Source organism: Callorhinchus milii, unplaced genomic scaffold (assembly GCF_018977255.1).
Source record: "Callorhinchus milii isolate IMCB2004 unplaced genomic scaffold, IMCB_Cmil_1.0 Scaffold291, whole genome shotgun sequence".
NCBI lineage: Eukaryota > Metazoa > Chordata > Chondrichthyes > Chimaeriformes > Callorhinchidae > Callorhinchus > Callorhinchus milii.
The window spans coordinates 45,769-63,904 of NW_024705032.1; the positions used below are offsets into that span (position 1 = coordinate 45,769).

The 18,136-nt window shown below is 48.9% G+C and overlaps 1 protein-coding gene across 1 annotated transcript in view; it reads right to left on the reverse strand.

Annotated features, from left to right (window-relative positions):
• LOC121851993 (nucleobindin-2-like) overlaps window positions 1–1,515 on the reverse strand; it is a gene marked incomplete at its 3' end in the record, with an annotated part of 42,346 nt that extends 40,831 nt beyond the window's left edge. The window contains exons 1-3 of the mRNA XM_042346064.1: window positions 1,465–1,515; window positions 863–973; window positions 194–304 (exon numbers count right to left, since the gene is read on the reverse strand). Coding sequence (XP_042201998.1) covers window positions 194–304; window positions 863–973; window positions 1,465–1,515 — 273 coding nt within the window. The remainder of the gene's footprint in view (window positions 1–193; window positions 305–862; window positions 974–1,464) is intronic.
• Between the last annotated feature and the right edge of the window lie 16,621 nt (window positions 1,516–18,136).

Below are 18,136 nucleotides of genomic sequence, written 5' to 3' on the forward strand. Positions count from 1 at the left end.
CTAATATGTAAGTATTACTAATTAGATGGGCCTGCTTTGCCGTGAGTCTAATTAGCCGTGGATCCTAAAGATAAACATTCATGGCGCTTGCTCAGTCCATGGCATCATCAGAAGAACTCAGTTAGATTTCATTATTAGTTGATAGTTTGTCCAACGATTTGCTACGAATCGGCTGGCTGGTATCACGCCAAACCTGCGGCTGAGGGACCGCATCGCCGACTGGACCCCTACCACAGTATGGGGCCATCGATAAGCCATTATGGGCGCTTATTAGTAAATCCAGGATGCGGATCCCCTTCTGTTGCTGTAAGAGTAGACTAAACACTGAAGACAGACTTAGTTATAACAACTGCGCCGAGTACATCCAGTGGGTCTAGAGCTCTGACCAATTGGCATACACCATCCCAGTTCATAGACCATGATGGCGAACACTTGGGGACCCCAGATTGCCTAACCATCCCGTAACCTACGCAAATCCTAACAATACCGAAGAAACATTCAAGAGGTATGCTCAGACCCAGCACCCTAACGGATATGCCGACACGCCGCGATTTCATTCCGGCTGAAGTGAAATGCCTTGTTTCAGTTCCTCCCGCTTTGCTAAGATAAACGATTTGCCGTCCCTTGGGCATATCGTTATCACCTGGTTATAACACGGGAATGAGGGTCAAAATGTAATTCCGGCTATTACGTCAAGGCGGCCGGGGAGCCAGAACCCATATTCCCTAATCAGCTTACACTGGGCGCGCCGGCGGATTGTAACTCCTGCCAGTCAAGTGTGATAGGCCGGCAAGTTCTACTAATATGACTATTTCATAAATTGCTCGAGCATAAGGCCTCTCGGAAGCGTCGCTAGACTTACCATAGTCGAACCGCACCCATTCTCGCGTAAAGGAGGCTGTAAAAAGGCTGGACCCAGTGCAAGTATTCTGATTAAACAGCGGTGTCGCATCCTATACTTTGGCAACCGGTTCTATAAACGCGAGAATATTATGGGGTGAGGAAGTTCAATACCATGTCCTACGGCGATTAGAGCGACATTTAATTATCATTCCAGCGGCGTTGGCCTCTCGAATGCCCCAACTTTAGAAGATAGCTGCAGGTATTGCGTGTTCCGGTTCAGGAATCGACGGATGGGGTCAGATCAGCTGCCGCCCTAACACGAATTCAGGCAGTGAAGTGAAACGGAGTCGCTGAACCAAAAAACATTGAGACCACCATGTTACGAGCCGGCGCACTATGCCGTATACCCGAGTGGATGAACACGGCTTAATAAATCTTTTAATAATAAGCACGCGGTGAGTCAGCTTGGCATACTGCGAGAGTCCTGTAGTGCGCAAGTAGCTCTAATACTCAATTCCGCCTACGTAAGACCTATCGGCTTTCGCAATAGTCGCTTAGCCTACTATATACCGTCAAGAAGCGTTACCCAAATCAATGAGATGTAAGCAAATATCGACGAACCATCCTCTGCAAAGGAGAGCCGTTCCCGGTTTGGGTGTTCGAGTTCTCCATGACCCGATCACGTACAGCCTATAAATCTGACCCAACCATTTGAATTAAACGTATAGTGCATAACTACTACAGTGATTCGATAAAGTATCAGTGAGAAACGACATCCGCGTGACTAAATACCATTTCCCGCATGCGTTACCCACCTAGTTTCTACCCTATTAGCCATAGAAAAGTCTTTAGTCGCTATTAGTTGCAACCTGGATCCCATTACTACACGTTCAGAAGCGGCACGGTCCTGCGACATTCAGCAGCGACTCGATACCCGATAGGGATGTATGAAGAGTTGAAGCTGAATTACTATACTTTAGCTCGAGCCACCGTGGAGATCTGAAATGGGTGAGGGGGTCTATTACGGCCCCTGGCATTGATACACATTACCTTCATGTGCCGGGATGACGATTTTTGTGTGGGCCTCTTCGTATGATAGTTGTACAAGTTCAATACTATGCCCCTACCTTACTCGTTTAAAGCCCCTTATTAACAGAACTTAAACAACCATTAAGCCCTACGCACCACCGGAGCCGATCCCCCCCAATGGGATCTGAGGTAGGTCTAGCCGATGTGGAGTCTTCGGAGTCCCGGACTCAGCGATCCCAATGGCTCCCTGCTCGCTCAATAGCGAGGCTGTGCTCTTGATATCGGTGGGTGTCCGCACCGATCTAAATGTTGCCGTGTTAAGATAGACTGAACTGACACCCGACGCCAGGACGTGGGTTACTCCTCATGCTTGGTCGAGAACGCGACTCCACATATCATCTGGTGAGAGCGCAATTGTATAGCAAGCTAGAATGATCCCCGCTTGTCTTGAGCCTAAAAACGGAAGGATTAGTTACCCTACGGTCTGCTAATTAGGGTTGGGGCTACGCAAACGTTACCTTCAATGAAATCTTGACTTCTTACCTAAGTCCGTCTTTAGAACGTGGTGATCTAGTAACAACCCTTCCTAATCGCTTTCGGCAAGTATTGTTGCCAATTTATCAACGGATCCCACGAGGGACTCCGTATTCATGTAGTGGAAGAGGGCCGTTGACGTGGGAAGGGTAATCCTATGTTAAAGACAATTCTATATTCCGCAGTGAGCTGTGGAAATCGTCCCTGGATCGGGACCAATAGACAACGGATCTCAGGGTATTACTTGCGTCCACAGACTGTTCGTGAGTATATCATTACGGGTAATAGGAATCAAGCCGGGGTGATATGTAGTGAAGCTCGCCCCTCTACATGGCTCGGAATTGTAATTCCTATCGATCAAACCGCTGAACAGAATATACCGACATACTAAGCCCGTAATATGTCCGGATGACGTTTCTGCTCTCATAGCAGCAACAGCCGTCCAAAAGACTCCGGGTCCGAAACATCGTGGACCCGAATCATAGGTCACCGTATAAGAGGCTAAGATTTAGCAGGACTTTGCTTGAACAATATTAGGGATTAGCTCCCACGACTAGCGGTAGATTATCGCCCTTTTCCACGGCATACGGGGGCGTCCCAGGACACCTCTATGATCGTCGATCGATCACAGATTTGGGCGAGTCGGCAGACGTGCATAGTAGGTACTAAAGCCTCGATGAAGTGTTCCGCCCTTGCTACGCCGCAGGTTGCATTGTTCATGGAATTGGCACTATATGTGCATCATCCCAATTACGAGGGGTCTTCAGCGGACGTCTACAGGATATTGGGCAGAGTCAGAGGGATTCCTCAGTGTTGACGTTTGGCCCGGTTGTGACGAGAAACTGTTTTGGATCGGTATTATTAGCGTCGGACTTGATCAGCGTTATACCGGGTTTCTTTCAGACATGCGTTGGTAGAACCAGAGCCACAACATGAGAACACCTTTCGCACGCATAACATCTCTTATTAGCAGGAAAAACCCTACGGTGGACATATAAACCAATCATTTTAAATATGAATAAAAAGTCCGGGTCCTCACAGGCCGCCTACCGATAAGAAAACAGCCTACTGAGTACGCTTGTATCGGCAAACTGTGTCGCCGGTGGTCAGTACCGCGAACTCTTTGCCGCCAGATGATCGTATTTAGACACGCTATAAAGGAGTAGTCTAACGTATCGTCATAGGGGGTCTTACGAAGCGTCTGGGTTTTCGCCCGCATTGGTTGTCGAATAGGAAAACGACTGTCTACCATAGTCGAACGTGCCGGTCATCACAGACTTATTTCAATATCCCCAGCAGCCGAGCATAGCAATAAATAAGCCACGCAGTTTTGGTCAGAGGCAAGCCGAATGTAGATAGTCGATCTACATCCACTACTCATTTATTGAATCTAATTCACGGTTAACTTTGGTCGTTGCGCTAGGAGCAACATATAAGGCCCCAAGGCAACTCGGATCGGGGGCTAACGAAGACTGTCAAATCGACATCGCGTTTAATTGGGCAATTAGGCTAATAGTCTAGAGGAATAGAAGTGCTATGAAAAAATAATGTTCCGTGTTTACCATTACTCGGAGAGCATCACCGAAGCCTTGTAGGGTACAGGTGTCATCCGCCGATGGCTGGAGAGCTCTCGAAGTCAGCCCACAATCACGCAACCTCACCGCACTACCTGCAGCTGTATTTATGATAGAAGGCAATTATGAATTGATTAGATCGGGCTTGAGGGGACGGTGCTCTAGGGGACTTCACTGTCCACTGTACATGGTCAGGCCCACGGTGTGGCAAAAACCTAACATGTAGAGGGGATTTCCCCGCAATTTCCCTCCAAGGATCAGATGAGTAACTGGGACCCCGCGGGTTTAGGTAATCAGGGGATACATAGTGATGACTTTTCAGGCGCGCGTATCGACAATTCTTGGTTGGCTTGCTCCAAGATAGTCCCCCACGGCCTGTTGGCATATTAGTGCGCACCTAATAGGGGTTTGTCTGAGCTCAAGAGATACGCAACGTGCTAATGTGAAGTAATCCGACCGTCCCCAAAGGGATTTTCTTACAAGTCGGTGACCGCCTTAGGCCCGGGTTTACTGCCGTGTACCGCTTTTAACCAACATATCATCCTATACTGAACCTGTTATTAAGGCCAAATAGGCACGTAATCCGACTAATGCTTGCACTACTCCTTTTATCGGTTCATGTTTTAACAGGTTGAAGTAGTCTGGGCTACTTTGCGCGAAAATCGTGCAAAGGTCAAGGAACTAACCGAGGTATATGGTGACTTGGAGACGCACCTGAGCTCATTGGTAAGGGTTGACCCTATAATGTTGTCATGCAGGCTAACATCTGCCAGGTCCAGAATACATGAGTGCAGGGGCCAGTGTCGTTAGGACTGTTGGGAACTTGGGATGACCTGCTACGCGCAAACTTTCTGAATAGGTTACGCTTGAGAAAAGCATTTAGATGAGGGGCATCAAAACGTTAGTCGCCGAGCGTAGCCTACGGCGCAAATATTTTGGCACGAATAACAGTGGACTCATTCTACAATATAGTTTTCAGAGGCGCTGCATGGGGCTCGCAAGTGGCGGTCCTCGGTTGTCTAAGCAGTTCGGCGACGGAACTCATTCGAGGCCCGTATGGATTCACCGTTAGCCCCGGCTTACATTCCGATGTGAAATACGGGCCCGTTTTGTCTGCACCCATCTCCCATTCGGGTTCTCCGCTCGGCCTACCTTAAGCCATGGTTATACTACTTAGTGAGCAGCTAATGATCGCCCTAGTAAGGCCTAGTCTGGATTGAGAACGATACGACTAATGCATCTATGATGCAAAGTACATAACCGTCTCTACGGCCCCCCTGCGAAGTTCTTGGCTCTATCACCACTTGCTCAAGACGATGCATCTTCCTCAATAGTGGTACCGTGATCGTCGCGTGGTATATAATAAGGAGATAACTAGGCATTGTGTTGCGCATTTCGTGCAGGCTCTAAGGACGCCCCCGATACTGTATTGTACAGATCGGATAGTCGGCCTAGGTCAAAATGGGAGAGAGTCCCCCTGAGCATCGCTCCTCCCCGTATTGGTTTACATTAGCGGTTGACGGCAGCTAGTGTTACATCATCACGTGCACTAATCTTGGGCCAAAAACCCATTAACGTCAGTTTATCTGTATCTCGTTAAGTCCGATTCCTCCCGCTTGCTACTGTTCTTCTGGACCTTGCATGCCGTGAGCTAGTGAGTTCCGCGCGTGCTACGTAGTTGAACGGATCTAGTTAGCACCTGCTTCAATTGAGCCCAGCTAAAGCCCAGGGTACGGAGACATTCACGAGGTGCACACTTGAATAGTTACAAGCCCTACATGGCCACAAGTCTATTAAACATAGACCTACCGAGGTACTGTAGGCCTCTCCAAAATGAACTACTGACATTTTGATGGAAGAACAGCCCGCCTCCTACATAGCGGCTCGTTGAGTTTTCCCGTCGGCGGGTCAATGCAGTCTCGTTGGGAACAAGTTTCGCTACAGCGGTACCAAGTAGATAGGTTCCGCCTGACCCGTACTTAAGTTGCAGGATCAGTATTGAGCTCTGCAAACCGCCACCTTTACCTTCGTCCGAGATAGCTGTGAATAGTGACTCTGCCTGGGCTGGTGTCTAGTTCTCGCAGTCATGAACATGTAGCATACTTCGGATTGGCGTGCTGGTGATTCCGGTACAACCAAGAGCCTAGAACTCATAAAAGTGGTACCACCATCAGCTCAGACACGTTCGGCTGCATATCGGGGATTGGTCCTTCGTGCGGTATCTGCCAATGGGTGAAAGCAGGGTTGGCCAGGCGGTGGACAGTTCCATTCACGTGACAAGTTTTATCCAGTGACTAGGATGGCGCGCAGCGGATGACATCGAGCAAGAACAACTTCTTCCTAGGCGTGGCGAACTGTTGGGGCTTAAGAGGCCTTGAGTCCCAGTGTGCATATGGTCTACACGTTGGAATCAACAAACCGACTAGCCAGGTGTATCTGAGACCTGACTGGACCCGACCGAAAAAGTATCGTGAAACTAGCCCGAGTGATTCACAGGTGTCGAGACCAGCCTGGTCATTAGCTGCTGAACATACCATTCGACTATTAGTGCTCGGGATCGCTGTGTACTCGTATTTAATCATATCACCGTGGTTGTCAGTGTTGCTTTCCCTGGGGTTCAACGGAATGTGGAAACGTTTGCGTTAGACCTAGCTCAGCCCATTGTTTAAGGGAGAACAGTTCTTGGTACGACGTAGATTTCTTAAGGCCACAATGATGACGTGAGACGCGTAAAGACAGAGTGTTCTTTGGACTATTCGTGGAGAGCATATCTGGACCAGTTGCTCCTTACTCGGGTTCACTAGGCCTTACATCGCTAGACAACCAGTCGGACTACCATGTGATAGTTCCTGGTTTGGACACTACTCTAGGGGGAGGATGTACAATAACCGTGGCCAAGAGTAAAAAGAGCACGCTAACACCGGTAGGAGCTCCCTGTAACAGCAGGGAGGGTAACCGACAATTGGCCTCGTTTAGTGAGTAATTTGATAATCACAATTCTAACTTTGACTCAAGGTTAGATCATGCGACACTATCCCTAACGGGCGTCTTGTTGAGCGTACCTTTGCACCCATGGCGATATCAATATCAGAACATTGCGAGGCAGTGGCCCCTTGCGAAAACTCTTGAAGTCACACAGTTGCACGGATACGAAAGCGAACATAGTTATCTTCATGTACCTTAATTTATCGGGAAGTTGAATGCCCCCACGTCTACCTGCACGATGCCATAGATAGAGAGACAGAAACCCCCATTGGCTATAACTGGTAGCTCCCTTCGTTTATCCTATGCCGGTACCAGTGTAAACGCGTTTGTGGGGATGCCGCAAAATGAATCGACTATTCGGTAAGGAATGAACAGATGTCATCTACCTAACGAATCAAGCAAATCTTGAAGCCGTGCATTCTTTACGGCGATCCCTTAGCTAAGCAAAACTTCGACAGAAGCCACCTCAATTACGGATCAAGCTACTCTATGCGATAAACGTTTATAACCGTTCACCGTGTGCGCATCCGTGTATTTCTTTGGCCCCTCTTTCCGGTCTGGGCACCGCCTGTGCAAACTCAGTGATAATAGCTCATATACATTAAGATTATCCTGGGAACTTGGGTTGGAGCCGAAAGGTTCGATCCATTGCCTACAACTTAAACGTAGGCTATGTGGCTGCATAAGTCCATTCGTGTGATGGCTAACCTGCACCTAAGGCTTGGTTATGAATGGGCCTGCTTATCAACATGTCAAAAGCAATACCTACGGGGAGTGACTCGTACTAATCCCGAAACCTCCTAGTATTGCAGAACCATAGGAAACAGTACATGCAGCCTCCCAAACGAGAAAGCCTCTACGTCGCACGAAAATCCCGATAGCCGCAGTTGTTAGGCGTAGGTTCGGCGTCTCAACTTACCGGTTACATACGAGCTTGTGGCCCGACTCCTGATATTGCCTCAACGTATAGAAAGTTCGCCTCAACAATTCCCCATATCGCGGCAATCATTTTGACATGTGTATCCGGGGCACGTTGGAGGATCTTTAATCGCCTATATGTCCTCCATCTACATAATAGAGGCAGGTCGGTCCCATGCATCACTTGACGGTACGGACATTGACCCGGACCCGATGGCATCTTCGGCAGATCGCGCCCCGACAAAGCATGGCAGGTGGTCGAACTTGTGGCGTGGGTGTGCTTCTTACCAGTGGGACAGGTGGCGGATAAAAGTCCTAGCAGTGTTAGGGGCAGGTCTGGGAGAACTAGCGGTACCTACTACACACTGTGACAGGACCATCTAGTAGACACGTAAGATTGGTCGATGAGATACCTGTATGTGATACGAAATGGTTAGTGCCGCAGGCGGCTGCCGACTGCAGTCCGCTGCTTTCCATTCCCATCTTCATGTCCATATCAAAATCGTCACCCAGAGGACACTCCAAACAAGTTGTTATCTTTCGGAAGTATTGCAGCTAGGCTGTAGGCTTACTCAACAGTGCTTGGGTTCCAGTTCGTGAGTCGGGCTCCTCCAGAATTTATATCGAGTCGCTCGCCCAGCACCTTAGCTTCTCTAGAGGTAACTAGGAAATATTCAGTGCTAAATGCATTCATGGGATGCCGACCGGGCACCTCAAGCTACTTTGTTGGACTAGAGTCCGGACAACTGTAGCCCTTACTCTGCCTGTAGTACCGCCCGCTAACACCCCTTTGCCGTGTGTCTAGACCCACAGCTATAACTACTTAAGCGCGGCGCGTTTGAAAGGCGGCAGTATCAGGTTGTGGAATGAGCTGGAACATGTGGGCCCGCAGAACAGCACAGCAATTTTCGGTGGTAACATACTTACGGTTTTGAAATCTGGCAAAGGGTGCAAAGGACACGACAGCTTGGCACGGGCTTATTCTGCCGCCGAAGTTAGGGTTTTAGGAGGTGGACAGCTGCATCTCAACACGTAATAATCTCGTAAAGCCGATACTTGCGCCCTTGAATTCCGAGAGAAATTGCGGCCTAGCGTCCCATGTGAAAGCCCAAATAGGGGTGAAGAGTTTAACGTACCAGTCAGGTTTGTCTATAAGCAGACAACTGGAGTACCCCCGGCACTGTGGTCACGTAGCAGTGTTTCCGTACATTTTTGTGATTGCGGAATTTTATAGACGACCACATTGGTTGGGCACGTTGACCGTGTTACAGGACATGAATCCCTGATATCCTGATTGATCTAAAGGAATTCTGGGAAATATTTACGCGACGACTTGGCGAGGTTGGTTTTTTTCCTTTGACCTAATATGTGGACAACAATTATCTGGTTCACAATAAGCCAAACACAGACTGCGTTACGATTAGTCATTTCACATATCATGTGCGGGGCTATTAGAGCGGCTAAATGAGCGGTCCTACTACCATTGCGTACAGATTTTTCTGTACATAAAGACAGAGCGGTCGCGGGGGTACCTGAAATTCACGCATTTAGTGGGGCCCATAGTCAGGTAGGAGGGGGTACCGGTATCGACGGATTGGCGCCCCCGTGCATTAGGACGCCCTTATGGGATGCTACACACTTAACTGCAGATGTAAATTCGCGGCGGAAGCGACCCTCGCTACCCATCTGAAGAGAACTGCCTGCGTGCACATAGTACGGGTTTGGCTCTAGGATAGCGTAGTCCTTAGACCAGCAGCAACCAAATACGCATGACGGGGAAAATAAAGTTTCGTCCCACTGACGTCCCGATGTACAATAAGAATGAAATGCCGGTGTCTGTTCGAAGATCCCTTACGGTGCATTCCATAAAGACGGTCAAGTCACCTCTAGCTAGGGCAACCTGGCTCATCTAATACAACGTGATTAGACTGTCAACAGTATTAGTGGCATGGCTATGTACCTTGGTTTTTAGTAGTAGACCGACATTATTTCACGAGCCTATTTAAGAAACAGCTAATAACTCACGACGTTATGCCATGCGCAAGGAACTATAGCGGCCCTTATAAGAGCTGTCTTTACGCTTGCACAGGTGCGTTCTTGTCCCACTACACAGAGTGCCGACAGATATGCAAGGGGAATGCTGACAAAACTTACAGTACATGGTAATCTCCGTTCGGTAAGGAGAACCTGGTGGTGTCCTTAATAAGTGCTCCAGTACGCTCCGTGTCGACCAACCACTCGGCCCGAATTCGTCTTCGGGGCTAATCGGCAGGACAGTCGAAAAGGATAAGTTCAAGCCAGCAGTACCACTCTAGGGCAGTGACTGGGCAGTGCGATCGCACGTGGGAGTGGACGATGGAGACGAAGTATAATGAGAGGGTGCTAGCCAACCGCGTAGCCGCAATAAGTATTCGCAACTGTAGCTAATTGCGTCCTTACGTATACACCGGTGTTCTATATTGCTCGCCGTTCTCTGTCGAGCCAGACGGTTGGTCCGAGTTCGCCCTGGAACGTCAAGAGAGTAGATCACGGTATTCGTAAACGGAGTTTTGAGGGAGCTATTCAGCAGCAATAGTAGCACATACGGATCTACTAAATAATTTCCTTAGTGTTGTATTTAGCCGGACTCTCCCTAACATCGAAAGGTTGGCTTTTTATCTATACCGACTGTGAAGGGGATGACGTTGCAATGTGATCTCGCCATATGGTATAGTTATGTGATGCTTTTCTTTCAGCCTGACAATATCTCGCCCATTGTGAGTTTACGGTACTCGTGAACGCCTGTCCACCACCCAGGACTAGACCCTCCACTTCAGTAACCCTTGACGGAGGCCCTGACATCTCGGGCTGATCCGAGTATGATTAGGACTGGGGAATAAAGACTTAGCGGCGTAACTCCCATTGGGATTGTTAGTCAGTTATCTAATGCGTGTAATAGAACTGAGGTGCGGCTTATATCTCAACCCCTGGCCAAAGTCACCAATGCCCTTAGGCACCGACTCTTCGCCGGTCTACGCAAAATCCGGTTTCAAATTTCATACCTACAAAACTTTCAGCCTTATGATTTCTAGAGTTAAGAACTGCTTCCAATGTTACCACGCGACCGCGTATGACAGATGAGTTAAATGGAGGTCAGGCAGAACACAAATTAGAAAGACGAGTACACACTAACGAATGTCAGACGTACCTAGTTTTCTGTGCGCTCTAGGCGGGAGCCCCTAGGGACGGCATTATAGCCAGCCTTTCTGTAAAAGATTCTCGGACAGATCGCACCGACCGACTAGGAAGTTGGTGGGCTTCAAACACTCGGGTCCCTGTCTCCGATTTTCTCGAATAACATGGTGGACAGATATAAGGGATCGCCTAGCTTGCGACGTCGGTCATGGTCTGGTGCAGACTGCAGTATTACGGTGCCGCTCTAGGCCCGTAAGCGAAACCACCGATGTCTAATACACTACGACCTGGAGGGTGGAACAGTCTTTATGTACTCATCGCATTTCGGTACTCGCGTGTATGTTTTGTCGCTGTGCTCAGATACCAACGTGCATAGCCGTCGCGACGTACAATGTCATCTTAATGTAAACATGGTACCCTTGGATGATCGTTATTCGATCCTACAATACCCTTAGTTTATGGAATTCAATTCCTACTCGAGGGTAAACCACATCCCCGCGTGTAGGAGTACAAGCTCTGAGCGCAACATCACGCCTGGATGACTGGACCCCGTTATGTTTTGAGTAACAGCACTAAACAAGCCACGTTAACCCCACCCGGGCCTAATGCATCACCGTTTGCGCCGGACCGATAGCTTATTTTGCCAAAATGAATGCTAACATAAATGAAGTGATATAATCCGGATAATTGCCTCTCCCATCAGGGGAGCGGATCTCCTGTTGAAGCCCCGGACTATATAGACGATGATAGCACTAACTGTTACGCCGATCGTGACGCTCATCCCCACTTGGCTGACTCTAAGTTGCTTATAGCCGAGTGCTAGTACTTACCCAGGACCCCTGTGTTTGTCAACGAGCACAGGCGGGGTTGCCTAGATGGGCGTTTCTCCAAGGCCTATAGGTCCTCTTAGGGAACCCTGTAGTGTGTGACCGGAATTATACGGTTAGATAAAACATGGAGCGTTTATAGGGGTAAGAACGCTACACAAGCGTAATGGCTTTTCTCATGTTAATGTGGCGTAGAGAAAGGGTTTGATGGGATCTTTTAATGCATTTGATGAAGCCAGCGATAATTCGACGCCAACCCGTTAGAGTGAAGCAACCCGCGCTGGAGGTTCCAGACCATCATAGAGTTTCTCGAGGTGTCTCAATCCGGCGAAATGCGAACCTGACAAGGGTCTGGTGACCAGGGTCTCATCGATATATTTTATGGAGCAGAGCAGGTTCTCGGAGTGAAATGGCTCCGCCAAGAGAAAAGAGAGCAGGTCGAAACTGACAGTGTTACAGGCCTGGCAAATTGCATGGGCATCCTGGCATGCTCGGAGTACTTCACTGGTGGCCTGATCGGGAAAAACTCATCAGCAAAGAGATAGGGGACTACTACACACTGCGAGCCGTTGTCGGTAGGAGAGGCGACGGTATCCCGTCAGAAGCAATTTAGAGCGGGTGGGAAGCTTCGGTTCCACAGGGCGTCGGGGTCCTACAACATTAGGGCGTACCCGGTCATCATGTCTTGGAAACTCGGAGGATTCTTGTTTTCATGTAGGCGATTGGTAGGTTTGGGTTAAGTCTGGGCAGCCATCTAGAAGACGGGCCAGGCCTATTTAGGCTTACCCGGGTCTTAATATACACTGTATGGAGTCTCGGACACTGGTGATCCAAGCCTGTGGGTGATCACCAGGTTTGCATCTATCCGACTACCAGATAACGGTCCACTAACCAGCCGAATTACTAGATCATCCAGGTAGGGGAAGTAGTGGGTTAAAGGTATATACTGATACGATAACGACGGTATGCAACTTACAATGGCGCGGACGTGAATCAGTATTGCATCTCTCGAGCCGTTAGCTTATCGCGGAAGAATGGATTATTAACTTGGGACTCTTTCCTTCGAAGTATACTGTTGAGATATGATTTTGGAACACGGCGGTGGCAAGGTTGTAGATTATAAAAACGTGACCGTTTGGCTTGATCCGAAGCGTCTGTTCTATACTGTATGAGCGTGGCACAGTACTAAAATGCGAAGTCGGGATATGCGAGCGATAACGAACCCAATTGTGTCACGGGGGATTATTCCCTTTCCTCGAAACCGTGTCCAATGAATGCGCTAGAACGAAGTCGAGACGCCCAACGTAGTGATTAGTATAGGATATCTCTTGTCAAAACTTAAATTGGTGAAGATATGAATGGTGAAGGTTGCAGGCTCATCTTTCCTCGCGCGTACACCACCTATTTACTAGTCCCGCAAATGCCACGACTGAGTTTATACATCGGATGTCTCCCTTACTTGGGCAAGGTGAGTTACTCTACGATGCTTAGACTGGGTATCTTCGGGACTCTTTTAGTCGCCACGCATGAAACGCATTAAACAGTACCGGTAAAGGCTGGGTAACTAATTCCTGGAAATCCAACATTTAGGACAGAGTTGCCGATTACTGCCCTGTGTAGAGAATGGTGACCAGTAGAGAGCTCCTCCTACTCCGTACCCTACTAGTAGGCTCTTAGAAAGGTCTACTTAGTAGTAAAATTTCCCGCGAGTAGCTCGGATACGGGATTGAGAGAAAAACTCCTTATAACGCGAACGGTAATATTCAATACCGTAGAGCTCAGCTACCACCCAGGGGCTCCTATCTAACATGTGTCCAATCGAGCTTGCTTTTTACGTACAGCCCAGATCTCCGCCGCACGCATTAGGTATAACCCGCATATTATCGGGAGTGAAAAGGTGATGGCATTCTTCAGTTGTAAGCGCCTAGCACGAACATTGCGCTTTTGAATCCGACGCGTCAAAGTCGTAACTTTCATACGAAGCGGGCGCCGGATGTAATATGGGACTCTACCTTAGTAACTCTTACAAAGCCTTCAGGTGCGTTAGGACTGTTTCGTCCGCTAGAAGGAACTTCTGTCGCAGCCACATGAATGACTCGGTAGCCCACCAGAGCAATCCTGGACCACATCCCTGTAGTCCACATCGGTATATCTAGGTAACCCACTCACCCTTATCACGTCTCGTACAGTAACCTACTAAATGGAGCCCCAGGTCTCCGTCGGAAAAATAGACAAATTCTAGCTGACGGAATAAATTCATTCTGCGAGATGATTTGCAACCTGGGGCAACGCATGAAGCCAGAGACAGTCAGGCTCCTCGCACGAGGCACTAAGCATGCAAATCGTTAAACAACTATCAACAACATGACGGAGGTGGTCATAAACAGCCAATAGAACTGTCATGAACACCAATTCTCGAGGTTCCCTACACCACGTTACGCACGCTACCTGAGGACAAATATGTACCCATGAACAATCTCCTCCGTGATCGTACAGTGTAAAGCTAGCCCAATAACTTATGTAGCACGCAACACGAGGCGGGGAGGAAGCCCACTCTATTACAGTAAACCAAGCATCTACCTCTTAAACCTGGGTCCTGATAGACCGTCTATGCATTTCTAGTTAACAAAGCGAACGGTACTCTTTGGATGATTCCTAGCGACGCAGACTACAGCGCCGGGCATAAGGCTCTTCAGGGTCAAAGCCTATCCCTTTTTTGGCTTCGATAGTGTCGGTTCTATCGCATCTCCAACAAATCTTCATCTGCCTGTACGCTGACTATAATAGCTCTTGATTGCTGCGCGTAGCACCGACGGGACCGCGCTATGCAGAATTTTCATGCATATACGCGTCATAGCAAACGCGCCATCAGATTGCACTCTTGAGAACATCAGTTGGTAGATATACAGTACTGTAGGCGGCAATATTTGGCACATAAGACCGCGTCAGAAATTTCCCACAGATAGTCCGCGGATCAGTGACTCAATGGACGACGGGAGCCGAAATACAGAATCATGGGGCCAACAACACTTCGCCTGGTGACGTTAGCCATCGAGAGGGGGTCGGAGCGGCAATACCTATTGATGCTCGCAAGGTGGGATCTATGGTCTTACCGAGCGCTATCTCGCCGATAGGTACCGTCTGCATGGGTTTCACTGAACGGCGTCCACAAACGTGAATATCAGACCAAGAAGGTGGAATGAGCGCTTAGCCAGGCTCGGAGCGTTTTTGGGTGAAGGAGCTTCAAGCGATGAACTTTTGAACTTCAGGTATTGTTATAAGACCACCGGATTCAGGTCTTGATATACGTTCTTGTTCATATGAAGTGATTATTACTAGAAAGTATCCCCTAAGCCAAGAGGACTACTTCACCTCAACATCTTGGTCATTAGGGCCTACAGAGTATTACGATGTCTCTAGCCGGCTGGGCCAGGAAGCGTGGTCGGGAGCATTTTGTCCGTTACTCAGATTGGGTAAACTGGCCACTCTACCATAGAGGTCGCGCTCATTGTCAGCTGGAGGTGCCTAGTATTATTATAGTACCGATGCAATCAGCGTGTGAGCAGCGTCGATCAGGATGGCATTTCTGAATCTGACTTTTCCCGCATCATAACTCTTAGTATTGTTTCGGCGGGTTTAAGCAATATCCTTCAGAGGTGTGCGATCCGAAGTCCTGGTTGACATTGGAGTCTAGCCCAGCTTCCCAGTAGGTATGAGACTAAAACGCCGGACTCTTTTCACCTCGTAACGGGCAGTGACGAATAACACCTCCACCAGAGGGCGCTAGGTCTATAGCCGAAACTCCAGACAAAAATGAGCCAGGATCCCCCCGCATATGCCCAAGACATACCGCGTCGTGAGGCCGGCCGAAGGCCTCGTTAAATGTTATGCCCCGCTTAGCGAGGACTCGAGCATATGGCGAGCTCGCGGGGCGGTAGAAATCATGAAAAAGATAGGCCTCTGCATCTTGGCTGGTACGACGAGAACCCTCGATGTCTCTGATCAGTACACTAGCTTATGGATGGCGGAAACAAGACACGCGTCGTTATTCATAATAGTCCCCAAATAGATTCCCAAGCGTTCGTGTTGGCGAGGCTTTACGTCCCACAGTTAGTTTCCCGTGATCAAGCACTAGCAAGCGAGTCGTAAGATTACATCAATCAGTAAGCCATTCGCGATACCCTCCAGTGCATTGATGGGATACGACTCCTCTGCACTGAAATGGTTAGTGAAAACTGGCCGCAGCCACACCCCCATATCTCATTAAATAACAGAAGAAACCAATAAACATATGTGCTTCGAATACATGTAGTTCCGGAATCCCTTTGAAAGTAAATCGTAGTGATGATGGAGTCGCTTCCTTTCTAGCTGAGGCTATCATGCTGACGCTCTAAAAGTGGTATTATTTTCTGTCGCACACGCTGCTGATACCGGCTGCCCGTCCTCTGCTTATAGCAACGCATTTCATTTAATAGTGAGCCGATTTAGCCTGTCGGATAAGGCAGACTACAGCCCGCCAAGGCATGCCCGACCCATAGGGCGTGCACTAGGCAGAGTGTGTGAACCGCAGGTTGTCATTCAGCATCTACACCTATTCAACAAAGGTAGGCTGTGGGGGCTATCCATGACGCCCTCATACCGGGGTAGGGATACCGTAGAGTAAGAACGGCGAGCCTTACACAATTGTTGCTTAGGGGGCGTGGGCTTGGAAGCTCGGAGCGAGTTGTGGAAGCCGAGCCGTAGTCCGGGGTACGTTGTGGGCTTGTCCTAGGAGCCCGACGGATCTTCGAAATTATACTATTTAGAACATATACTGCACCAACACGCAACCCTAGGGGCCCACCAAGATGCCCGCAAGACCGGGACTAATGAAGCTACATCCGAGAAGTGCATTCAAATGCAGCAAAACCTGTGTATTAACGCAAGGAAACGATTCATTTCTTACACTCGCTTACAAGGCTGTCATAATGTGCTGACACCGGGATGGATGTCCGCACAGTGGGTACTAAGGACATATGAATGCCGCGTCGCGAGGGAAGGGCTGGGGCAGGGTTGTTGACCCACTATCTTGTGCCTACCGGTTAGAAACTTCAAGGGCAGGAAGCTGTCAATTTTGGACCCTCTTTGCTGCTCAGGAGCAAGTGAGCGCGTTACGGTGCCACGGAGAGCGAGCGCCAAGGATGGGGGCAAAGACGTATGCGATTCAGTCCGTGAGAAATCGGACTCTCGGACAGCTGCCAACCCCCGACATATGAATATGAACGACCGTCCTTCGGCACACGTAGGGCCCTGCGTGAAAATCCCGTTAAGGGAAAACCCCGCTTACCCGGCAACGGGGATTATCCCAAAACAAGCTTGAACAATGGTCTGTTTGCTCCCATATTGTTCTGTCTTCCGGGTCAAACCAGTCGCGTTACTCCAATAGAGTGATGGGTGAGTTAAATCATCCAGGAGAATACGGCAACGTTACACCTTCGGCCCGCTATGATCTTGAAGGTGGACTGGACGTGGCGACTAGCTCGTATGTAGCAATGAGGGTCGACGGGCTAAAGGGTTTACGTCAACCAAACCGAGTCTCACCGCCAATCTTTAAGAGGCAGCATGTATATCTTGTAAACGAAGAGTGCGTCTACTACACCGTCATCAAACGTTGACCAAGGAAGATATTAGTGCACGGTCGCTTTGAGCCCGGTGAGCTTAACGTGGGAATGGCTCGTTCAGACTCCGTCTGACTCCAATTAATAACTTGCTATGCCTGATCAGGCCTCTTAATCGTACGCGGGCAAGGTCTTATGCACTTAATCGGTCTCAGCTTGTGCCAACAGATGTCCCAGTCAGATAATATAGGAATAACGACTAATTGGAACGTGTCTGTAGCGCAGTAGAATTGCAACTTAAGGTCTTTATATAAACGAAATGCGTCCGCACGTCGTTCCCCGTAACCCGAGACGAAAAAGTGATACCCGGCGCCCTGGTATCCGGTAAACGTTAGTCTTAAATACATATGTAAGCCCCAACGATACGTGGTGCCACCGACTGATCCAACCAACTCACGGTCGCCCCCTTTCTCAGAATGAAGACATTACATGAATTTCGGCCTGCATTAGGGCGAATTAATTCCGGCAGTGTGGTACCAACTCACACCTCACCGGAGTGTTGTTGAGTGGTCAGAGGCGTGGACTCGTTCTACGGTAATGTGCATTTTTGTGATAGAGCTCTCAACTAGCAGATCAACTACACTTGTCCTGGATA